This window comes from Micromys minutus (assembly GCF_963924665.1).
Source record: "Micromys minutus genome assembly, chromosome: 8".
Classification (NCBI taxonomy): Eukaryota; Metazoa; Chordata; class Mammalia; order Rodentia; family Muridae; genus Micromys; species Micromys minutus.
Window position 1 is genome coordinate 64478532 of NC_137977.1, and position 24729 is coordinate 64503260.

General features: G+C 46.1%; 1 protein-coding gene across 2 annotated transcripts in view; it reads right to left on the bottom strand.

Annotated features, from left to right (window-relative positions):
* Positions 1-20521, bottom strand: part of CTDP1 (CTD phosphatase subunit 1) — a 60161-nt gene extending 39640 nt beyond the window's left edge. For both annotated transcript variants that reach the window (XM_080920444.1, XM_080920445.1), the window contains exons 1-8: positions 20079-20521; positions 11181-11264; positions 10466-10559; positions 9951-10079; positions 7423-7573; positions 3700-3790; positions 2029-2195; positions 56-1102 (exon numbers count right to left, since the gene is read on the bottom strand). In XM_080920444.1, the coding sequence (XP_080776570.1) occupies positions 56-1102; positions 2029-2195; positions 3700-3790; positions 7423-7573; positions 9951-10079; positions 10466-10559; positions 11181-11264; positions 20079-20392 (2077 nt within the window). In that variant the 5' untranslated portion in view covers positions 20393-20521. The remainder of the gene's footprint in view (positions 1-55; positions 1103-2028; positions 2196-3699; positions 3791-7422; positions 7574-9950; positions 10080-10465; positions 10560-11180; positions 11265-20078) is intronic.
* Between the last annotated feature and the right edge of the window lie 4208 nt (positions 20522-24729).

Genomic DNA, 24729 nt, shown 5'->3' on the forward strand with positions numbered 1-24729 from the left:
AGAGCACTACTGGTTGCATGTCCCTACCCACAGGAGCAGGGATGGCGGCACGTACCGGCCCGCGCTGCAATGAGGTGAGTGGCCCTGTCTGGTGCATCAGGGTTCAGCACCAACTGGGTGAGGACCTTGGCTCCCAGGGCCGTGGCATGATAGTGCTCACGAGTCTTCTCCACAGGGAAGTTCGTTGGGTGCAGTCCACTGAATATTACAGCCACATCTGCTAGCACCTTGCTCTTGAGCTCTGGCACAATTTTCCGTATATCTGGAGCCTCCTCGAGCTCCTTGTTGAGGTATCTGTCATATTTTGCATAATAGTCAGTGTGTACTCGGACTAGGATCTCCTCAAGGTGTATCAAGTGGTCATCGTCATCTGTGTCCTCTTCCTCTTCCTCCCCAACGCTCTGGTCTAGGGACTCCCCTGCAGTGACACCTGATAGTTCACTGTTCTGAGATTCTGTTTCAGCCTCCTTCCGGTCCACACTGCCATTGCCCAGGCCACAGAGGCTATCTCGTTCACCCTCCTCCTGAGTATCTAGGTCTGATGCTTTGTCAGGTGGATGGACGCAAGGCCCAGACTCTCCCAAGGAGCTTGCTGTAGATCTCCCCCCACTCGTGTCATGGGGCCCACTGTGCTGTGGAACTTTTGTTCTATCCTGGGTGGCTGGAGACTTCTTTCTCCGTCTCCTCTCATCATTGTCCCCGTCGGAGGCCGAGGACTTCTGACCCTCTGACCTGCTGCTCTCGCTGCCCTCACTGTCACTAGATAGGTCAAAGTCCAAATCTTGGCTGGGGTCTCCCTGAGGAGGCTGCACTCCTGCTGTTGTCCGATTATCCCACTCAGAAGACACAGGGAGCTCTGGAGCTTCTGTCAGCTCATGGCCACTGGAGCTGCTGGCAGGAGAGGCCCGGGTGAGGGACCAGGCTTCCTTGTCATCTGTTTTACTGGGAAAAACTGCTGGCATAGCCTCACCACCATTGAGCTCCCGGGAGGCCTTCCCAAGGCCATTGCTCTGCTCTGCCCCAGGAGCAGGTTTGCCTTCCTCAGGATCCTTTACTGGCAGAGCTTGTTCCAAGATGTCCGTTCCTTTAGAAGAATGATTTACTAAATATACACACAAAAGGAAAAGTTACTGTTATATAATGGTAAGTAACTTTCAAAACTAAAGCTCACCCCTCTCCAGGACAATGTGAACTGTGTCCTCTCTGGCTCAGGCCTAGGGAACTTTCAGACCTGAGAGCTAGGCAATAAGCAGCTTATGTCGGTGGCCATGCACAGACCTTCTGCCTTTACATGTGGGCATGGTGTTCTGGGGCAATGTCTCATCTACAAGACCCTACAACTACAAAAAGGAGTTTACCTTCATTGTTTCCTTCAGTGCCTACAGAAGCAATAACATGCCTCTAAACGTTGTTTCAAAACGAAAATTCACCACAAAAACTCAAAACCAAAACATTTAAACTAAATTTGGTGATGCACACCAGTATCCCCATAGTTGGGAGGCTGAAGGAGAGGGTCTGTGCTACATAGACTATGTCTCAAACAAACAAACAAACAAACAAACAAAAACAAAACCCTATAGAAAGAAATGTGAATTTCCTTCAGACAGACTCTGGTTCCCATGTGCAGTTTCCATGCAGATGACAGACTGAGTCCCTGCTCTGCTCTGGTTGATTATACAAGGGGAACAACTGTATCTCATACTGTACTCCCTCTATCGATGTATAATCCAAACTCCAAAGATGGAATGCAGTGGCATCACACTTAGACCAGTGTGACACCTCCACCACTCCCCACCCTTCTCCTCCAGTAACAGGGGCTGAACGAGGTCGACCACCAGCCCCTAATATGATTCCTGAATATTCTACTTTTCATGATATAAACCCAATTGCTTTAAGAAAGCTGAACTACAAAATAAGAAGCAAAATGGGATAAAGTGAATATTCAATTTATAACCATCACTGCAGAGATTAAAAATAAGATATAGACATTTATCAAAATGCTATTTTCACTCTGAGAAGATCACTCACCTTTTTTCCTTGTCTGAGACTCCCGGGCCCCAGGGGGTGCATTCACATCACCTGTGCCTGGGAAGTAGACATACTTCTTCACAGTTATAAGGTTAGGGGCAAACTTCCACACATCTTCTCGGTCATCAATGATGCAAACCATTGAGTCTCCACAGGGAAAGAGATTTCTATAAGCAAACACAGTTTACACAATGATTTGCCAGTTGCAATTATCTTTTATTCTGTTAAAAAGAACAGTCTAGGACTTTCAACTATCTATAAATAGCCAAGAGCAGACTCCTTAAGAAGCAAGCTATAACAGGGGGCTTTCACTTAGTTCATAATTTATATTTTCTCCAGAGAAAGTAAATTAAAATATTTTTCATCATTGCTTGGTTCTCCTTAGGAAAACTTAAAAAAAAAAAAAAGGGTATATACTTCAGTCACAGGTCAGAACACAACCCTGAAAATTCAGTTCTTGTAAACAAACAGATCAGACCACATTCATAAATGCTACTCAGCTCAAAGGCCGAGTGTTCATCAGGCACTCTGAGAGTGGACCCTCAGCTGTCCCTGAGCACATCACGGGGCAGCCTACACCTGTCCAGAGTGCTTCCCTTAGAGTCTAACAGCCACCTCTTCAGACAGCTTTGTTCTGAATGTCACCAATGTCACCTCATGCTTTTTTTTGCCCTCAGTTTGCTCCTTCTATACTATCTAGCAAAAGCAAGGTCTTGCTTCAAATAAAGACCTCACATTCTCTTCTAGTTGGTAATAACTTGCACAATTTTCAAGTCTCCTTGGATCTCTTTATCTAAAAACGAAACTTCAAAAGAGGATGCCTATATAGCCACACCCCCTTCACCTGCCATACAGAACTGCTATGGTCCAGGGCTTAAGAGATAGAAACAAATGCCACTTGACACATGAGAATGGTAGACACAGCTCTCTCTTGGTAGGAATGGGAAACATCTTATGCAAAATGACAAATTTCAGATAGAACACTGCTTTCCAGTGAGGACTAAAGAAGAGCTAGCCCTGTCACAGAGCTTAGAGAGGACAGCAAACAGACAGATGACAAAAAAGAAAGATGCAGAAACAGGAAAGACAAAACACTGCCGGTTTATTGGGTGTCTATACATTAGTGGAATGAACACCAGGCAAATTCCTAAGAAACTAACTCCGAGGCTGGTCCTGGTGCCCTCACCCGTCACCTCAGAAAGCTGTGTGAAACAAAGCATGACCTTCTGGCAGCTACTGTGCTCATCTTATAGGCCCTATGCCTTCTCTAGGTTACGATGCCTTAGGAGCCCTAAACCTTCACCTTCATATAGCCTCATGCTTCTATATGCACCCTACAATGATGATGTGCTCACCCTCTGAAACTGTGAGCAAGCCCCCAATTAAATGCTTCTTATAAGTTGTTTTAGCTATAGTATCTTATCACAGCAATAAAACATTAGCAAAGACAGGGCCCAAGCATCCAGAGCAGCAGCAGGACCCATGTGGGAGGAATGCAGGGTCTAATACAGAAACAACCTTTCTGAGTACTCTATGGGTTATGCTGAAAGTTAGAGAAGGAAGATTAACTTCTTAGAAAATGTTAAACACAGAATTATTACTCAATATTCAATTTTTAAAGAGGAAACTGAATAGTAAGTTGTCCCCATGGTGATTCAGCCAGGTACATACCTAAGGTTTCCTGTTTTAGAAAATGGGTCAATACATTCATCTCTAGACAATATTCGATGAGAAAAAAGCTTCTTCTCAGGGTCCAAAAAGCCTGTAGGAAGAAGGGACAAAAGTCATGCTGTGCACACAGCACTCCACACTGTGTCCTGTGCAGCTGAGACCTGCTCGCTTGGGTCTGATCTTTTAACACATCAGAATTTCTACAGCAAATTCAGGTTTGCTGCCTACAGTAACATCCATGAAACAATTTGTAAGACACAACTGGGATGTGTAAGCGGCACCATTTTGTATAAAGCAAGTACATTATCACTGCACTTCACAAAACAATGGTTGTGGGTCTGCCCACACTTGGTTTGTACTCAGAGCAGCACAGCACTCTGATGTGTACTCCAGGCCGTTTAATAATGGAGAAAACACCCTCCGGATTTTCTAACTGCACCAGCAGGGCCACACAGCCATCCCCTCCATGTCCAGGGACATATTACAAAGACAAGAGAAGCCTGACACTTTGGATAGCACCTAACTCGTGTCAGTGACATGGCGGGATATGCAACTCTTCCACAGTGGTCACCACATTTGGGGCATTAAGTTTTCTGTCATTGTGTGGTGAATACTTAAAAAAAGCAGCAGGCAAGGAAGAAAGATTCTTGACCTGTAACAGATCTAGAAGTTTCCTTCAATGGTTACCAGACCCTTTGAGGCCTGTAACAGAGTACATCAAAGCAGAAACATGAACTTTGGGGAAACTGCCCACTCCACAGCAAGAAGGAAGTAAACAGGAGGAGGGGCATGGCCCCAGTGTTCCCTTTAAGGACACTGCCCTGACAATTTCATTTCTTCCCACCAAACCACACTTCCTAAAGGCTGAACTAATCCCCACCCCCACTAGTGTCCAAAGTCACTGTGATGTGTCCTGTGTAGCACACTGAGGACTTAGTTCTGTAGGTGTAACTACCACTGGATTTCACACGCTGTCCACTGCTGTCCTGGGAGAATTTACATTTATGTCTTAAAGAGAAGTCTAGAGTTCTATTGGATATTGCTGTCTCATTCTGTCCAACATGCTTTGGCTGAACTAGATACTAGAATTCTTCTATAAAGTCACAGCTAGAAATGAAATGGGTGCCTAAGGCCTCAAGTGCTTGACTAGCCCAGGAAGACACAAAGCAGCAGGACTTGCTTTTGGCAGCCCCACAAAGCCAGGGCTGCTAGCAGACACTGTCGATGACATCATCAGTAGACACCATGAAAGCAGCAGGCAACAACATGCTCTCTCCTGCTTCAGGTCTGAAAGCAGACTGCCATCTTCCTTTTCCTCTTATTTTACCCTCATCACTGGGGCCTCTCTGACATAAGCCCAATGCAGTAAGTATCTCAATGACTGTCAAAAGGACTAATGAGGGTACGGCCTACATGAAACTCAGGGATAAGGCTCTGCTTAAGCCAGTGACTTCTTACTCAGTACTGACGCAGTCCCTAAGCCTCCTTCATTCTGGTCCTTGCTGTCTATGTGGTCAGATGAACAAAACATAGTTTCTACAAGGAAGAGTGAGTGACTCTAGATCAGTGGTTCTCAACCTTAATGCTGCAACCCTTTAATACCGTTAGTTCCTCATGTTGTGGTGACCCCAACCATAAAATTATTTTTGTGACTACTTCCTAACTGTAATTTTGCTTCCTTTATGAATCATAATGTAAACATTTGATATGTATAGTGTCTGATATGCAACCCCTGCAAAGGGTTCTTCAACCCACAGGCTGAGAGCTACTGCCTTAGGATGTGTCCAGCAACTGTCTCAAGTACCTATGGTTAAGATCTGAAAGACCCAAATAAGAAGTATTGGCATTGCCACTGGGTGGACAGGATGCTCGCCCAGAAGCCAATCCAAATCAAAAGAGTCTCTTCATGCTGGATCTCAGCCGGTGCTCGTCTTAGGATGAAGAGGAAAATGAGTACAACTGTTCAAAGAGGAATAAGTACTTTGTAGCTCTGTGACACAGGCTTATTAACAACCACAGTGATATACAAATCCCATGTGACAAGAACACTGCACGGACGTGCAAGGACACTTAGACAAGCTATGTAGACTATGCAAACAAACACACTGAGCAAGAGGAGAGGGACTACACATGCACACGAGTGTATTTAACAATTTTTAATTTTTCTGATACCTTTAACTTCAAAAGTACCAAAGTACTCATTTAACTGGGATGTTGTCTTCATTAGACTCTGCTGGTGCCTCTCCCCATCACCCCGCCTATAAAGCTCGCCCCATTATCACTATTAGTCCATGCGTCACTAATTAGCACCTAGAGAAGCAAGGTTTCAATGGGAAAACCACAAGCTTGGGTGTGGATCTGCTTTTATATAGGGATGCCTCAGCTGTCGGGACTGGGTAATTTCCAACCCACATGGAGCCACACATCATAGCTCTTCAGGCTGTAAGCCCAAGATGAAGGCATCAGCAGCTTCCCTGACAGGTGGTGGTAGTTCTGCTGATGGTACCTCCCAAGGTCACCTCCTAATAATCACCTTACTGATTAAAGGTTAGAATCTTAAATCGGTGCACAGGGTTCTTCTTTATTGGTCTGAGATGCCTTACCCTCTTATTACACAATTACACACCTTCAAATCCCACGTCCCACCCAGAAACACAGGAGTGACAATCTTAAAACACTGAACCTCAGACAAAGTGAATCAGCTGTAACATGTGGCTTCAATGTTCATGACACACAGCATCAGTATAGGTTGACAAATCATAAAAAAGACATATTCTGGTGGGAGCCACAGTGGAGGGGTGGGGAGTGTTGTGTGGGGAGTGTGTAGCAGGATAGAGTGTATGGAGGGAAACCTCTGTAATTCTGCTGTGAAACTAAAGCTAACCTAAAAAAAAAAAAGTCTACTTTTAAAAAATAGGCTACAGAGATTTTAAACTACCAACTCCATCAACAAAGACAGAGACCAGTGTACATCTTTGAAGTGTGTGTGGTGTTGTGCACACACTCACTCATGTGTGCATATGAAAAGGCCAAAGGTTGGCACCAGGTTTCTTCCTCTACCACTTTTTGCATTGTTTCTTTTGTTATTTTCTGTGTGCGCGTGCGTGTGTGTGCATTTGAAGCAGGGTATCTGTTCTCACTGATTCAGGAATCGGCTGGCCATTTTGATTTTTAGTGGGTACTGGGGATCTGAACTCGTCCTCACGCTAGCACAGGAAGAGCTGTCTGTACTCACCAAACCATCTCCCCAGCCGCAGGACCTTTGAGTTTTAAACTGCTCAGATGAACAAGTTCTGCAGCTGCTACTCAGGTACCACAGCCTGCTGGGATGGAATGTGTCCTCCTTTCTGCAGGCAGCGACTGCGATGCACTCAAAGGTAATTTCCCATGGGAATGGGAATGGGCCAGCACTCACTCATTCCCCAGTCACTGCTGCCACCAGGTGGCCACTGCACACAAAGAGCACACGGAAGGGACTGCCAGCGCAGCAGCTCATGTCCAACCAAGACAAGCAAGGAAAGGTCACTCGGTCTTAAGGGACTCACTTTGGCTGTTAAATCGTTTGGCACAAACACTCGTGGATAACAGAGCACCAAAGCCATCTTTAGTCAGCTAAAGGAACTATCGTTGAAAACACAGCCACACAAGTTTTCTCTTTCCATATATCGATGGTCCCAGATAACTTTCCCTCTGCACCATTCCTTCTGCCTCCTGTGGACTGACCTGCAATGGTGTGGGCATACAGACGGCTGCCAAAGGTGAAAACATGCAGCTCATACAGCTTGGCAATTTTCTCCAAGAAGTCCTTGCAGTGAGGCCTCAGGCGGGTGTGCAGCATGGGCTCCCCTCGGCCCAGCTGGAAGTGAAAGATGCCCTGTAAACAACAGTCAAGCGTGAGAAGAGGATGCAGAGAGAACCGTCCAGGCAGCACCTCAGCTGTGGGCCAAGCAAGGGTCTGCAGACACACAAGTCAGATGTGGAACTGCACAGGGCACATGAGATCCACATACTGCATGAAGCACAGGAAGGCCACTAACTACCATGCCAACTATGCCAACCAGCCACTGTAATAACAGGCTGCAATAACTACCTCTCATAATTATAACTGTCCATGACACTACTTCCTATAAACTTCCTGGTAACTATCAATCACATAACTACCTGTAACTACTTAGGATCAACCCCTTCAATAACTGTCTCTGATAACCACAACCAAGACGGGCTGATAATGGCTGTAGTGACCATCAGTCACGTAACACCTCAGGACAGTGGACAGTGTCATGGGATCAGTGCTCAGTCTTGCATCCCTTCTGTGCGGTTATCTTGGTGGTATCACTGTTCTGAGCATACCCACAGTGACTGCACAGTGAGACAGCTTCATTCGGCATACTTGAGTGCAGAAACAGTGTTCTAGGTCACCTTGCAGGCAGGTGAAACCGTTTTGACTTCCGTTGTTACTTTTCAGATATGCTTGTTTTCCATAGGAAACTAAGCTGTGATCCCTTTACTTCTGTTTCTCATTATTTTCTCAGCAAATAAGCTGATTTCTTTAGCTATTAAAAAGGTTAACAACCTCTTAGGCCAGATATTGATTAGCTCTGAAAACAAAACAAAACACCCAAAAAAACAACCAAATCAGGATGGTGAGACTAATCCATTAGAGACAGAACAGGAAATTCTAGTGTCGGCTTTCCTCTTCCCAGCTGTCATGTCCCCTTCCACATGGTACAGGCATGGATGGGGTGCTCAGGCAACAATTAAATACCCCTCCCCTAGGCATCCAGACGTCAGGAACTCAACTCAAAGGCTGAGCCCCAAGGCCTGCAATTATGTTTCAGTGATGGCCCAAGCTCAGGCCAAAGGTATCCTTAGACATAGACTAGAAGCTTCCTGGGATGGTGCTATGAGGAGAGGACTGTCCTACCTAGATCACCCTGTACCAGTGCTTCTCAGCCTTCCTAATGCTGTGACCCTTTAATAACAGTTCTTCACGGTGTGCTGACCCCAACCATAAAATTATTCTTGTTGCTACTTGGTTATGAGTCATAATGTAAACACGTGTTTTCCTACGGCCTTAGGTGGCCTGTGAAGAGGTCGAGAACCACACGTTGAGAAGCACTGCCTTACATTGATGGGTAGACACTAGCTCCTTGGATCCTTTACAAGTGAGAACTGGTCCCACTGTCTTACTGAACTAATTTAAAATGTGCAATTCCAAAGGCACAATAAAAGAAACCCCAGCTCACACACGTCGAGTGCAGAGGTTCAGAGCCTTTTCCATCTATGTGCCCTCCAAAATGCTCACCCTACAGGCAGGCGGTGTGACTCAAATAACTGTGTAGAAGGAACTCCTGACACCAAATGCAGTAGAGACTGTTCTGTCAGATCCCCCAATACACGGAAATACCTAATATAACTGTAAGTTTCAGCAGCACTATAGAGGCAGAATTCTAGCCATATTTGGTTAATCTTCACAAAGTTCTGCCAACACCAACATATATCCACAGCAGTTCACTCAAAGCAAAGGAATGTCATTCTATGGCAAACCATTCCCTAGGCTATGATCAGCTTCTAGTACCTTTCCATCCCTAGACCTGTGCATAGCTGGACACATGTAGACCTGTAGTGGTACCCAAAGTCTAAAATAATATCTATGTGTCATGTGTTCAACAGCTAATATTGAAAACATGGCAGTGTGACACTCCCCAGGCCTCCCTTGTTAATGGTCTGCATACAGGCTTTAGACCATCTTTCTCTAACAGACACTAAAACCTCAACTTCCCAGCATGTGGCTCATTTCCCATTCAGGTTTAACTTGCTTGGGATTCTACACCTGGCCACTACCCATGTCAGCCTGGAGAATTCAGTTCCTTCATGGTGACTCCCAGGCTCTCTTTAACACAGACCCAGATATCTTGTTCTACACATCGAAATAAAAGGCACTACCTTGTACCCAGACCATGTCCCCAGCAGCATTCCTTGTGTTCCCAGTTGCTGTCTTTACAGGTCTCTGAACTCTTCTATCTTATATGACCCTAAGCTCAATGCTAACAGTAAGAGAGCATGCCCAGTGCCACCAGGACCAACCCAGACAGATGTGTGCGATCATACCCCCAACAGCTGACTGACCTCTTTCCCACGTCTAGGCAACCACGGGAACTCACTTAAGACAAGATAATGTACTTTCGAATGGAATCATGGGGTCTAACACTGCTGTGAGAGCTACCAAGGGAAAAGCTGCAGTCACTCACTTTGTTGGACATCTGCGGACAGTGTTGCTCAGTCGTATGAATTAGGGTCTGGTCCAAGTCAACCATGAGAACCAGTTTTCTGTTTCGATGTAGTCGCTGCTGATCTTCTCTTCCTAGTTTTTCAGCTTGCTAAAGTCAAAAAGTAAAAGAGAACAATGACTATGTACATTTGGATTCAAAATTAAATTCCATTTTAGGAGCACAGACAAGTTCCTAGCCGTACCACTGCTTCCACATTAGGAGCCTAGTGCAGCATTTCTAAGAGAGGTCTGGCTCAAGGGGAGTGCAGGCGACCCCTGCTGCCGGGTTGGCAGTACCAAAGAGGTAGCTGATATACAAAACTAAGAGCTGTGGGGCTTCAAAGAATCCATGTAGAGACTGTTGTAACGAATGGAAGAAGGGAAAATGGCAGCCAGTGGAGCCACAGCTTAGAAAGTGGGATTCCAGATGAGGACTGCCTGTGCCAATCCGTGCTCCAGAGTCCCCACAGAGCCCCGGAGCCGCATTCTTCTCACCTCAGAGCTCACCATCAGCTCCGGCACACTGTGCACCATAGAGACAGTCGCTGTAGAAAGTGGTACCTGCTGCTTTCCATTTTTATTCTGCAACCTGTAAGTGTGGAAAGTGTTTGGTTAACTGTGTGGAAAGCCACATCTGTCTAACTGTGAATGTAGTAGTGAGATTTCAGCAAGTGGTTACCAATGTGCTATCCTAGCACACAGCTCTCATGTGCAGATAGTTACGTGAATGCTGTCTTTCTTTAAAGAAAACATGAGAAACTGGGCTCTAGATCTCACATGCCATGAGATACAGCAGTCACATACTTAGTGCAGGAGTCAATTCTCCATGTAAACCAACTGCAGTTACATGGAAACAAATAAAAAACAGCAACAGCCACCCACCACCTACACTGTGGAATAAACAGAGATCACTTAAGCATCAGTGGTCATCTACATAGAGCATTAGAAAAACAGGTTCACTGTCAACACGGCAGGGGATTTACTGTCTTTACACTAAAGACAAAAAGCATTATGTCCTCCAGAAATACTGGAGAACACTCAGCATCACCTGGGGTGCAAGGAAATGAAAGCCTGAAAACAAGGGTCTTTCCATGGGACACTGTTCAAGGTCCTGCCAAGGCAGAGGCAGCAAGACTCTGTATCACACCTCAGTACCCACAGGCTCAACTACCTGCGAGCCAAAGACACAGCCACACGCCCATGTACTCACTGGGTCAGGTCCTGGCCACACTCGGCACACAGGCCCTTCATGACAACAGGATGGCTGCACCCTTCCAACCTCACCAGAAGTGCTCTGCAAAAACAAAAGCAAACATTAACAAACGAACTGCATGTAAAATCTCTCGCTGGGCCATATGGTATGAGAAAGGGCACCCAAATGGAAACAGAGTCCCAAAAGAATCTTCAGGCTGGCTCTGACTCTCAAATACTCAGCCAGGACAACCATGCACTGCCTAAGATAAAGAAAGAACTGCAGATGTCTACACAGATGGTCGCAATGAATATGTGCATATGATTCTCTCACACTTCTGATAAGGAACACATCAAAGCCAAAGTTTTACCTACAAATACTGTAAGCACATGTTGGTATAATTCCAAAATACATTTTTGTTCCCTCCCACAGATAATTCCCAGTCCAGACTGGTTCATATTCATCCAACATTTCTTTCTGACAGAACTATCATAATATCCCTAGTTGTTTGTTTTTTTCCCCTTTAAAACAATATTGTCCATGTCGCCCACTCTGACCTTGAACTCACCATCCACTGACCTTAGCCTCTCAAGTACTGAGATCACAGGTGTATGCCATCATGCCCACTTTCTAATTTTTAAACAAACAGAAACTATTTTTTGTTAGTCCACAAAAAGCACTGCCTCAAGGAAGATTTATTATATATCAATCAAAATCATAAAATCAGAGGCTGCACCTGATGACCCAGCAGATTCACATTTCTCTACTATGGCTCAGGAGGGTTCTACTTTTCAGGCCCATGTCTGCTGCTGGGACCTAGTGACATAAATTTAGCAGTCCCCAGAAGCAGGGTCATCATCTAGAAAGCAGAGCCAGTCCTGTCCTGCTGTACACTCAAGAACACTCTGCTTCTCTATCTAGCCTGCCCCCAGCAAAGCTCCCTCCCCAGGCCTCTCCCATCATACTGTAATCTAGAGCACTCGGCTCTCCTAAGGACCTGGCTAGAGACATCCGACGGTTCCCTTCGAAGCACTGGGAAAGATGAAGGAAAGCAGAAAAGGGATGGGACCAAAGCACAAAGCATGGCCTTACAGGAACAACAAAGGGCTGAGACACATGCACACAGAGCGGTGTCCAGCCTCAGCTGACCAGGTCTTGAGTTCAGGGTGCTCTGCTCTGTACACATCTCCTCCTATGTTGTGCATGAAGTTTCAAAGAGGGACTCACCTGACCTGGGCATGTGCCCAAGGGTCTACACTACAATCCAGTAAAGCCAGGAGAGACTTCTACTGATGCTGTGAGATACCACAGCCAAGAAGAAGCAACACAATAGGCTCACACCTTATACAAAACCTGACTTAAAACAGAGAACAATTAAACATAAAGGTCAGTGCTAAGTGCCTAGCAGGATATCTCTCTCTCTGAATTTTTAGCCAGAGAGGCCCCACACGGTAGCCACAGCCCTAACAAAGATATTCCTAGCATGAAGAGTTCTTATAACTCAACAGTAAAACTGGATGAGATTTTGGTTGTTGTAGCTCTAAAATAAGTCTAAACCAGTTAATGAAAGCTCAACTCTATTCTTTTTTCCCAAGTGGCTGTTCTAGGCTCCATGTATTTTTGTATAAACATCAAGGACCAGTTCAGCAATCTCCACAAGCACAGCTGCTAAGCTCTGCTTGAGTAGTAAGTTAGCATCCTCCCTACGCCCAGTAACCACACTAGCCACACAGGCTGCACAAGGAAGCATGTAGTGTGTAATCTCCTCCCTACCCACCAGCAGTGGATCATCCAAGTCCCACTAAGGTTAAGTCAGACATAGGACAATTTCTTTAAGTACTCCCGCCCAGCAGCCTGTGTGGAGTCAGCCTGGCTTTCTACCTCCTGTCTCTGTCTAGACACTATGTGCCACTTTACATGGTAGCACGGAGCTGCCATCAAGGACGGGGTGAAGTTATCAAGGAAGTCTGCTGTGAGAGCAGGGTTAGTAACTAATTCCAACTGCCCAGTTTGGTCTTCCCTGGAGCATGGGCAAAAATTCCTCTCAGAATAGGCTCAGCTTCATACACAGAAGAAACATGGCCATAATGTAAGCAGTGGGCTAGGCAACCTTGTTCCCAAAGACTTGATGAAAAGGAAAGTTCACAGCCAAACGCCTATGAATTAAAGACAAGGAGCATTGGGGGCAAGAATTCCTCCAACACAGAAGGTGAATCCTGAATTCTCCCAGGTACAGTAGAAGGCAAGGGGGAAACAAAGTGTCCAAAGCAGGGCTGTGAGACTGGAGTGAGGACAGTATATGCAGCAGGCCGACTCTGCATCCTCAACATCCTCACTGTATGAACAAATCATGTTTTTTGTACTAGAATAAAAGGCCTATTTTGCACATCTTATTCTACAAGGCAGATCTTGCCCTAGAACACATGATCACGTTTACAGACACTCCAGATACTGCTCACTTACCCCAACACAGAACAACTGTAGCACAGTCACACAACCCAGAATGTCCATGTGCTCAGATTGGAAACCAAGGAATACACATGAGACCAACGGCACATGAGTATTTACTGTCTGGCTTCATCCAGTCTACTGGTGCTCTGTGTTCTAGAGACATCATCCCTGACAAACAGTTGCCAGCCAATAAGCTAATCTACACGGAGAGCTAGTACTTCTGACAGCTTACGTCACTTAACAGCCTGGGACCATACACAGGTGACACTTATCTTTACATCCCTCATAGTGGGCAAGGGATGGAGCTCACTGGGAGAACACTTGGCTGCCATATATACTGCCTGCCACGTGATCCATCTCCAGAACTGCAAAATACCCAAAGCTAAACCTCACCTCTTAGGTTCTGACATATGACTTTCCTTCTATCCATAAAGTTAAGAATACACAAATTATATTCATTAAAATATTTTAAAAGTTACCAAATTCCAATTTGATTTCTCTAACTCTAAGTGACCTTAAGTTGTTCTATGCCATCTGATGTCTTGAGGATTTATGACAAAAGTCACACTTAGACACTAAGACAGTTACACATACCTCAGAAAGTAGAATACCAGATACCAAGCACAAGTACCATGACCCAGCAAAGTGACCCACTGGCTCTGAAGTCCACCACAGGTGCCTTCTGGGGTGAGGGGAGTGAGCACCTACTCATCTTTTGCAAGCTGCTGTGATCTAGACAGATGTCAGCTGAAGCTAAGCAAAACACACATGGTGTCTGCTTCCATACTCTTGCTGCCTGTGTCCACTTGATGAACCCCAATCCCACTTCTGTGTCTGGAACCTGGAAGATACAGGTGTTTGGGGCTGGGCCTGGGCTCCATAAACACAGACAGGGAAAACATATACATGACGGCCCAGAGAGAGCACCCCTGCACACACTTTGCTGTAGCTCCAGAGTTACAGGAAGCACCTATAGCCTGAAGGCACAAGACTTACATTCCCACCAGTTCACAGCCAACACACACAGCACACACACTCTCACAGTGCAGAAGTGTATGAGTTAACATTATCCACAATTTCATGTGCCACATGGAAGCCGAGACTTTTAAAAAACTACTATGAAACACAAAATATTTAATAAAATTTAAAATATAAGTCTTTAAAATTAAATGGAACCATGTGTATATATAAAACAATGTTTAAAAACTGGTTAACTTTAAGATGTAATCTTTAATGTATTTTCTAAACATTTTGAAATTGACTTGTTCTATTTTCTCTTCTCCAATATATAATACTCCTTTCCTGAGACAGTGAACATTTATCACTTGTCATATGTGGCAATAACAGCAGGATTTATGCATGATTTAAGAAATACATATGAAATTAACTTATCTATTCCTCCACATCAATATGAGTATTTCTTTTAATTTTTTAAAGATCTATTTAATGTGTTTGGGTGTTTTGCCTGCATGTATGTCTGTGTTCCACATATTCCTGCTGCTGGCAGAGGCTAGAGAGGGAGCTGGACCTCTGGCATTGGAGTTACAGATGGCTGTGAGCCACCATGTTGGTGCTGAGATTTAAATTTAGATCCCCTGAAGAGCAGCCAGTGCTCTTAACCTCTGAACCCTCGCTGCAGCCCCCCTCATATAATTTCTTTTAAGATAATAAAGGAAACATGAAGCAAGAGAAACATTTTATAACACACAATTCTTATGGCCTATATGCTGTTCCTAAGCAGACACACTTCAATGCCCACCTACCTCAGAGGTCTCTTAAAAGCTACTTAAAAGTCTACACACACATACATAACATAAATAAATCATTAGGGAAAAAACCTCAACACAAAAAACCCAGGAAGGAGCCAAAAAGGCCTGATGAGTTCCTTCCAAACTAGGAGCACAACACAGTGGCAACACCATCTGAAGACAGATCGACTGTTAAAGTTACAATTCTTAGCTTCAGGAAAGACTGTCTTCTAAACCAAGTAATGATTTGATAGAGCAGATGCCAACAATGAGTATTCATTCATAAAAATTCTGGGCACCAGAGTGTAAAAGAAATCTAATTCTAAAGACAAACTGTGTAGGTAACAGCTTCTGTGGCACCTGTAATGGGCTATGACTGAGGCTCTCTCCCCATCTAACCTTCCAACAGAGAGGAGGTGGGCGTGGGAGCAACTCTGAGTTACTTTGTTACAGACTTTCTAAGATGTTCTTCACTCTCTGGGGCCTTGTTTATTAGCTGGGCATTCCTGCCAGACCTGGTTAGGCAAAATGCTCTTTTCCCAGTAAGCTGCAGGAGCTGAACGTCTTCCAAATGCAGGTCTGCCTCTACTGGCTCGTGGTTTTTGTTTTAATTTGTTTAAGATTGTAATGCATCATTTCTCCCTTCCAAACCTTCCTAGGTATCCTTCCTGCTCAAAAATTGTTGTTATATACATACATATATTTGCCTAATATGTAAGTACAACCTAATCAGTCTGCATGATGTTATTCGTATGTTTCCAGGGCTGATCATTTGGTACTGGATAATCCCTGGGGAAGACGATTTCTGCCACTGTCCACATTCCTTAGTTGTCTGTAGTTTTAAGAACTCCCTTATCTACTAGTGTTATTTTATAAATGTTTCAGTTTTCCTCTTAATCCAGCAGTTTGCATCTGGACTATTAAACTTATCTGACAAGCTTTAAGGGCATAATGACTGAGCAGTACTATTCTATTTTAATCCTCCAAACTAATCTGGCAACCTCCTGGCCAAAATCCCAGTGAAACTTGCATTTCAGTACTGATGTGGCTCTCATGGTGTCTCCTGGATTCCCTCTTCCAGTGGATTCTCACTTCCTCCCTCCGTCCCTTTCCCCTCTCCTGGCTGAGAGGAAGTCCAGTCCTATTCTCTCTCCCATTTAGTCACTGGCTGATCAGCTACTTTATTAACCAGTTACAGAATAATTGAGGAGCAATGTTTATACAACACCGAGACAGGAGAGTCTCAGAGTAAGGATTGTAACCAGATATGGGGGCACAGAAATCAGCATCTGAATTATGTACAAGGCTAATCTTTACACAGGGTACAAGAACACTCATCCATGTTAGTGTGCTTACTGTTCTTGTCTATTGTCCTTGGAGGCTCAACCTTACAGCAAATTCCTGCTCTTACAACCATCCGACCCCTCTTCCACAATGACCCTGAGCCTTAGGTACTGGAGATGTACTGTAAATGTATCCACTGGGACTGTGCTCCACAACTCTGCATCTTGACTGGTTGGAGTTTTCTGTAAAGGTCTCTGCTGCAAAGGGAAGTCTGGATGTTCCACCAGTTCTTCTCACCTCCTTCTACCTCACTCTCCCCTAATTACATGTTCAAACCCCTATGGGAACTTAAAGCCCTTAAAGAGGATCAAGGTCATATGACAAAGCAATTCAGGAGTTTGTTTCTTAGAGACGGTGAATGATCAGTGTTTTTAACCTCAGGAACTGTAAACTAGGTAAACATTACAAAAAGGCAAACTCGGCATCGATCTCCTTATAATAAGCCCATACAGAGCAGCATTCTCCTGGTTTGCTACGGAGCTCTAGCTCCATGATAAGGTTTAAAGAGCAGACGAAGTGGCATTTCACTGGCACTAGCTTATATACCACAGCCAACAAGCAGTGTACCACACTATGCACCTTCCGTTCCCCCGGCAGAGTTCCTTCTTTCGTCCAACAGGATGCAGTGCCGTGGAAAGAGTCCTAGCACAGTTCAAAATCACTCATTATTTCAGCTTCAACATGACACAGTTCTTTGGGAACAAACACAGATGTGGCAAGACTGGATGCTGCTAACGACCAAGACAACAGCGACAACCACAACCACAGGCTCTCATTTTTGCTAGCACACAAGCCCCAGAAGCAAGTTTTAGGTTTTGGAAGACTAGCTAAGCTGAGCATTGTTTAGACAGTTGTAAGGATTGCCACTCCAACACAGGCCTCTCAGCAGTGTGACAAGAAATACCTCCTTTGCCCACAGGCAAGCTGAAGGTGGGCAAGAGCCTCCTCAGAACAGTTCTGAATCCACCACTCCTAAGTCTATATATAAGTGGATGAGACAAAAGTGTGTGGTGTTGGTGGAGGTTAAGAATCACTCTGCAAATGCAAATGCCAGTCAATGTTGGCTCTCCCACGTGATCTTAAGAATATGAATCTGCAATCCAGGACCGAGAAACACAGAGTGGTGTTGCTAGACAAACAGAACTTGGATCATGAGCAAACTTCCAGGACTGCTCGGGTAAGTTCATTATAAAGTAGTCTTACGTTGATTCTGAGACATTCGGAAAGAAGTAAACTTCTAGGGCTATCAGGCATGGTTGCTCCTTCCTGACACCCTCCCTTCCAGCCCCAACCTGGGAAGAAGCAGTTCTGTGATGAAACAGATACTGCACCAAAACCTGACACAGAAATCATTTTAAGAACAGAAGGCTTTGGTTCAGCGTACCTGGTGAGCCAGACCTAGGTCTAACAGTCATGGCAGGTACCATTTAATACCAGGACCCAATGAAACCTACTACTTTCTGTTTTCTCAAGTAGGAAAATGCACATGCCTTTTAGAAAGATTTCCTAATATTCAAATTCCTCATTCAAAATGCCAGAGACCAGAAGTGCTGCTGTCTGGGGGCCATTTGGAGTTTGGCATGTTTGCACAGGCTGGAAAACACAAAAGCATCTATGCCCTAGTTTTGGACTTTGGAATATTTTAGATTTTGATTTTAAAACTAAGGATACTTGGCCTGTATAACTGAATTGTGGGGGCAAGACCTACTTAGGCAATTTGTGTGCTACGAAAAGCGTGCAGATTATAAATGAGGAACTCTGCTGACCACTCCCTGCAGCATCCTCTGCACAGACCTGCTCAGTGGGACACTGCTTCTTCCGGTTGATGCCTCATGAAAACATTTCTCTGTGGAGTGGTCTTTGTACAAAGTGACTTAATCCAGTGATTTCTTTTTAAACTTTGTTCCACAAAAGTATGACAGGCATTTTGGGTGAGGCCTAATTGGTGTCCATAAGAGCCAGTAGTTGGGGGCAGTACTGCCCTTCTTATGAGCCCTGTGTCCATTCCCAAACACCCATGAACGAATCTGACTGGGAAAGGCAACCCCATTCTCTTGACATCTATTCCAGAGAAACTATTAGGTATGATACAGGAATACAAACGAGGCTTTAAACCAAGGTCTTGTCACCACATACCTGCAGGCACACAGGAGTACTTTGGGAAACATACATGTTATCTCACTACACTCCTCCCCAGAATGCCGACAAGATGCTGTCCACAAATGCACATAATAGGGAAAGGGAAGGAAGTGCTTTAAATCAAAGCAATGTTGCTAGTGATTTTCTCAGAAGCAGGAACTCACTTGCTATCACTGGACTGGCAGCCACTTCGAATGGTCCAGGATTCCAAGAATCATTTCCAGAGGAAGCCAAACAGACAGCTCCTTCAGAGTCAGCCCCAAAGAAGCAAGTTTTCCTCGTGGTTGTGCAACCCAGCATACAGTGGGCAGGAGTAGGGATAAGGTCCACAAACCAAGAACCCAGGCAGTATCTCCAAAGAAGCACCAGGGGAGAATGACCAAGAAGACAGCCAGGTAGAGTTCTCTGTCTAAGACAAGACCAGTGGAAAATAGAAATTTCCCTTGTAAAGAATGGTGGGCAGGAAATACTCAACAAAGGAAAGATTTGACCTGTCCAAGAAGTGAGCAAAGGACATCAGAAAAGGAGCAGAAAGAATGTTTTCAAAGGGAAGCTCTCAGTCCAACCCACAGCAGGCAGGAGCTTCTGTTCTTTACAACCAAAACAAACACAGCCATGTGACCCACATGCCCACGTGTTAACTTAGGTTCAAAACACAACACCGGCAAAATTCAGACGTAAGACTGGACAGTGGCAGACCAAACCAAGTCAAGATCCTACAGTGTGAGGAGACAAGTTTGACAGGTAAAGAATCCTCACAGGACTTCAAGGACCAAGTACATCACCAGATACAGTCTGGGTTCTGCCCTCTCCGTGGCTATGATGCAGAACTACCGGGTTTTTACAACAGCGTTTCACAAAGTTTTATAAGCGTTTGAAGAAACACACACACCCCACAGCTTCTATTTCAGTAACGAGCCTGGAACCTGCCTGAGTAGTCCTGCGGCCACAGCCACCCAAGTTGCCTTCACTTACAAAGGTGGAGTCCACCAATTATAGAAGAGGGACGAATGCAAAAGATATTCCAAAGGGGTAACCTTGGGTCACCGAGAAGTTTTCAAACTCAAAATATCTCAGGGCTGGCATAATCACAAATGATGACAATTCTTTCTATAGTCTCACCCCGCAGCCCCTTAGCGCGGCCTGCTCGCCCCGACTGTGACTGTAGCCAGAGACACCCCCCCCCCACACACACGCCCTGAGAGCCCGGGAGTCCTAGTCTCCGAACACTCACCCTGGGGCCACCACCTGGCCTGGCTGTGCACACAGTTCACGGACCACGCCGGCGCGCTCCGACCTGAGCCTGCGCTCGGTCCGCGAGGCGCGCACGCAGCCCCCAGAGGCCGCGCGAGCTGGGGCTGGCCCTGCGGGCGGCGCGGAAACTGCGGGTTCGCACACAGCTAGCACCGAGCCGATGCGCACGGTCGCGCCCGCCGCCACCTTCCACTCCAGCAGACGCAGCGGCGTGGGGCCGGGGCAGCGCACCTCTGCCCCGGCCACCGCCGGAGTGCACTCGGTGAGAACGCCGGCCACGGACGGCGCTTCCATCGTGACAGCGAGCGGCACGGACGGTCACAACAGAGGCGAGAAACGAAAACACAAGGCGCTCAGGGCGCGGCGCCCACCGCGGGCGGCGGCGACACTGCTGTTCCCGCTCCGACACCGGCTTCACCCGCCGCTCGCTGCGCACTCACTTCCGGGGGGCGTGCTGCGTCATGGAGGGCGGGGCGACCGACGTGCAGCCGCGTGACTGCGTGCTCTCAAGCCGCGGGTCTCGGCCCTCTCGAGGCCAAGAGACGCTGGTCCACACCCTTGGCGCACCGGTCCGTAGTATTGAGACTACAGCCATGTCACGCGGATCGCTGTCACAAGACTTCTGTCACACACTACTAGTCCTGACGCATCAAGACTACCGGTTCCGGCATACAGTGCGAGTCTGTGTCAACTCCCGTCGTACACTGCGAGTTTCGATTAGGGGCGACTTCTGATGCCCGCATTCGGCGCGGACCGCTGTATTGGATGGTACGTTGTAGTCCTGATGTCAAGAGAGACTACCAGTCCCAGCATGCATCGCGAACCTCGGCCCCACCATTTCCCGTCGTACATTTCGAGGTTTAGGAAGAAACTAAGGGTCTCTGCAGTGCAGTCCGTACGCCTCGAGACTGTACGTCCATCTCTACCCTACTCCTCCCATCAAGCACCGCGAATGCTGGACTCAAGAGACTGAGTTCCAGCGCACTTAGTGACTGCGGGCCTAGACTCGGTCCGTCTCTAATGAGCTTCGAGGCGGAGAAGCGTGCGTCGTGGCCGCTCGCAACTGCGGCTCTTTTCAGAGCGGAGTTTATAGCATCGACTGCGGATTAAGGATGTCCTCCTCACCTGCTCGCTCCTCCTGGGGCTGCTGTGCGCTTATTTCTCATCAGGTCTTGCTTTACTTGAGAAAATGCCTCCATAAGATGGGTCTGTAGGCAAGCTTGTAGGGCATTTTTTTAAGTGACTGATGGGAGAGGGCCCGGTCCATTATGGGGATGCTACCCCTGGGCTAGTGGTCCTGAGTTCTATAAGATAGCTAGCTCACTGGGCTAGCCAGGAGGAACAAGTCAGTAAGCCTTCTATGACCTCTGCATGAGCTCCTGCCTCCAGGTTCTGCCCGTTTCCTGTCCTGGCTTCCTTAAATGTGGAAGTGTCAGCCAAATAAACCCTTTCCTTCCCAAGCTTTCTGTTTCATCATAGCAATACTTACCCTAAGACAGGCAGTGATGTAGAAATGTAAGCAAAATAGACCTTTTCCCTCCCAAGTTGCCCTTGGGCTTAGCGTTTTATCCCTAACCACCCCTAAGACACCACCAGGTAAGGATTGCAGTGTGCAGAAGCAAAGAGTTACTTATTACTAATCTACCAGTAAATATATGAGGAACTGAATTGTGCAACCAGATCATGAGGATGTGACTGGTCTCCTAAGGCCCAAATCTACCAGGCAGTTATTTTGTTTGTAGGCCATGTGAAGAGAGTGGAGGGAAGGGGAAAAGGGAGGGGGGGCGGGGCCAGGAGCAGCAACCCAGAGGCCAAAAAAGGACCTGTGTAGCCAAAATGGCTGGGCTGTATAGAGGAGAGCAGCTGGGCTGCTGGGTCAAGGGTGGGATGTGCTAGTCAGGAGGACCTTAGACCAGGGACTCAGAGATACTGGGAGAGCATGGCAGCTACTGTTAGCTTTGCTATGCTGATAGGCACCTGAGTTTGAGACTTAACATACCACATACGTGATGCAGTAATCTTTCTGACCAAGGGGAAGAAGGCCCATCTCTCTTGAATTCCAGCCTGATTTACTCTAGACTGTTTTTCAAAAGCTGGAACATTACCTCATCCATTTTCCTGGCCAAGATCTGTATGCTTCTTTCAGATACAACTTTGTTGTCTGATGAGCAGACTCTGGTCAGTGCTAGTTAGGCCAAAACTAAGAGGCAGTTAAGAGGAGAGATAAGAGGACTTCCAGGAGTAACTCCTGCAGGAAGGCCAGACCTTCATCTGCAGGTTTGTGTGCTGTGGCCTGTTCTGTACACCAACTTGTGGCTTTAATAAAACCAAATACACTATGTACTAAAAATGACTTAGTCGTTTTTATGTGCATGAGCGTTTCACCTACAGGTATGTGTGCACCACATGTCTGGTACCTATGAAGGCCAGAAGGTGTTGTTAGATACCTTGGAACTGGAGTTTATGGATAGCTCTGACTATTGTTAAAAGATAACATCCTGGGTTTTGGCACCAATGTTAGGAAAAGGATGAAGAGAGTGGGGGACAGGGGTGCGACAAGGCCTGAAGGCTCTAGGGGGTCTATGTTGGGAATCCCCCCTGAGGGACCAGCCACATGATGGTATAGTACAGAATAGAGTTTATTTAGGTCACAGGGGAGTTAAGAGGCAGAGAGAGAGAAGAGGAATAGAGGAGTAGAGGCCGGCCATGAGCACGTGGAGTGAGAAGGGGGAAGGGAAGGGAAAGAGGAGGGGTAAGGGCAGGAGAGCAAGAGAAAGGAGGGGGCAAGCGGCCACTTTTATAGTCTCAGGTCACTGGGGCAGAGCATACCTGGCTATTGCCAGGTAATTGAGGGGCGGGGTATACCTGGCTGTTGCTAGGTAACTAAGGGGTGAGGCTTACAGAATCCCAACACTGACCTTCCATGTGGGTGCTGGAAACCCAACATGGGCCCTTTGCCACAGCAGTGTAAGAAACAGATTGTTATGGTCCATTTTCAGTATAGATGCTGTACTGGCTGTTTTTGTGTGTCAACCTGACACAAGCTGGGGTTATCACAGAGGAAGGAGCCTCAGTTGAGGAAATGCCTCCATGAGATCCAGCTGGAAGGAATTTTCTCAATTAGTGATCATTGTGGAAGGGCCCATTGTAGGTGGTGCCATCCCTGAGCTGGTAGGCCTGGGTCTTTAAGAAAGCCAGTAGTAAGCAACATTCCTCCATAGCTTCTGCATCAGCTCCTGCCTCCAGGTTCCTGCCCTGTGTGAGTTCCTGTCCTGACTTCCTTTGGTGATGAACAGCGATGTGGAAGTGTGAGCTGATAACCCTCCCCAAAAGAAGTGCTGTAAGCACCCATGTTTACAAGGTAAGTGAACACATATGTTCACATATGTTGTGATAGATGCAGAACTACAACATCTCTAATCAGGAAACGCTTCATGGCATTGGGCTCAGCACTGATTTCTTAATATGACACAGATCCACAGGCAACAACGGCAAAGACCGATAAAATTACATCCAGCCTTAAAAATGTCTGCTACCGGAGACACAACACTGAAAATACAGCCTGCAAAATATGAAAGCATTTGCAGAATGATTAGGGGCTAATATCCAGAACAGGAAAAGGATTTCTACAACTCAAAGGAAATCAAAGCAAAAATCAAACAACCTAATTTTAAGATGGGCAGGGGCCTTTGATCCCCAGAACTGAGTGCAAAAGAGGCAAAGTAGGCATTTTCTCAAAGGTCGTATATATTTTAAAATGATCAAAAATCACATGGACTGGGGATGTAGCTGAGTTGTAGACTTTTTACCTAGGATGTTTAAAAGCCCTGCCTTTGCCTCCTCGAACCATAGAGGGAAGAGAGAAAAGGATTCATTATAAAAGGCATAAAAGGCACATCTGTGACCCAAGCACTCCGGAGGATGTAGGATGATTACAAGTTCAAGGCTAGAGTGACACATGTAACCTGTCTCAAAAACCCAAGATGATGATAAGCGGAAACGGTGCTTACAATTACAAATCGTGTCACCACGGAGTTGCCTTGACTGGTTGTAACCAGGTTCTTGGAATCTATTCAAAAGCACACACAAAGAGGAAAGCAAGGGGTTTTATTCAAAAGCTAAACAAAAGAACTGAGCAGATAATCTGGGAGGGAGCAATGAGCTACTTGAACTGGAGTGCTGCTGTTTGAACCTTTCTGTTACAGAGTCTAAAAGGAGGAGGAGTTGGTTGCTAGGCATAGAATATAGGTGATTTTCTGTTTGATTGACAGACTGGAATTGCAAGAGCCTCTGTTCCCTGTGCATGGCCTTTGCTTTGATATAGCTAATTCTAATCAAATTCATGCCTAGGCATAAGATAGAAGTAAGGGATGTTTCTCCCAAAAGTTAATTTTGAAGACACAGGTTGCCCTACCCTAACCGAAAACCACCCTAAACTGTATTAGCCAGTATCCTTAGATTCAAGAGGAGGGGTTATGGCTGTTCTGGCTTTAGAGTTATGAAGGATGAAGGAGAGGAGAGGTTCTGGAATCTTCCTTCCCAGTTAAGGAAAGCTGCTGAGGCCAGGCATAGGGCAAGGGAGGTTGCAGTTGGAGACCCCGAGGCCATGAATGAAACTGTGAAACTGATGT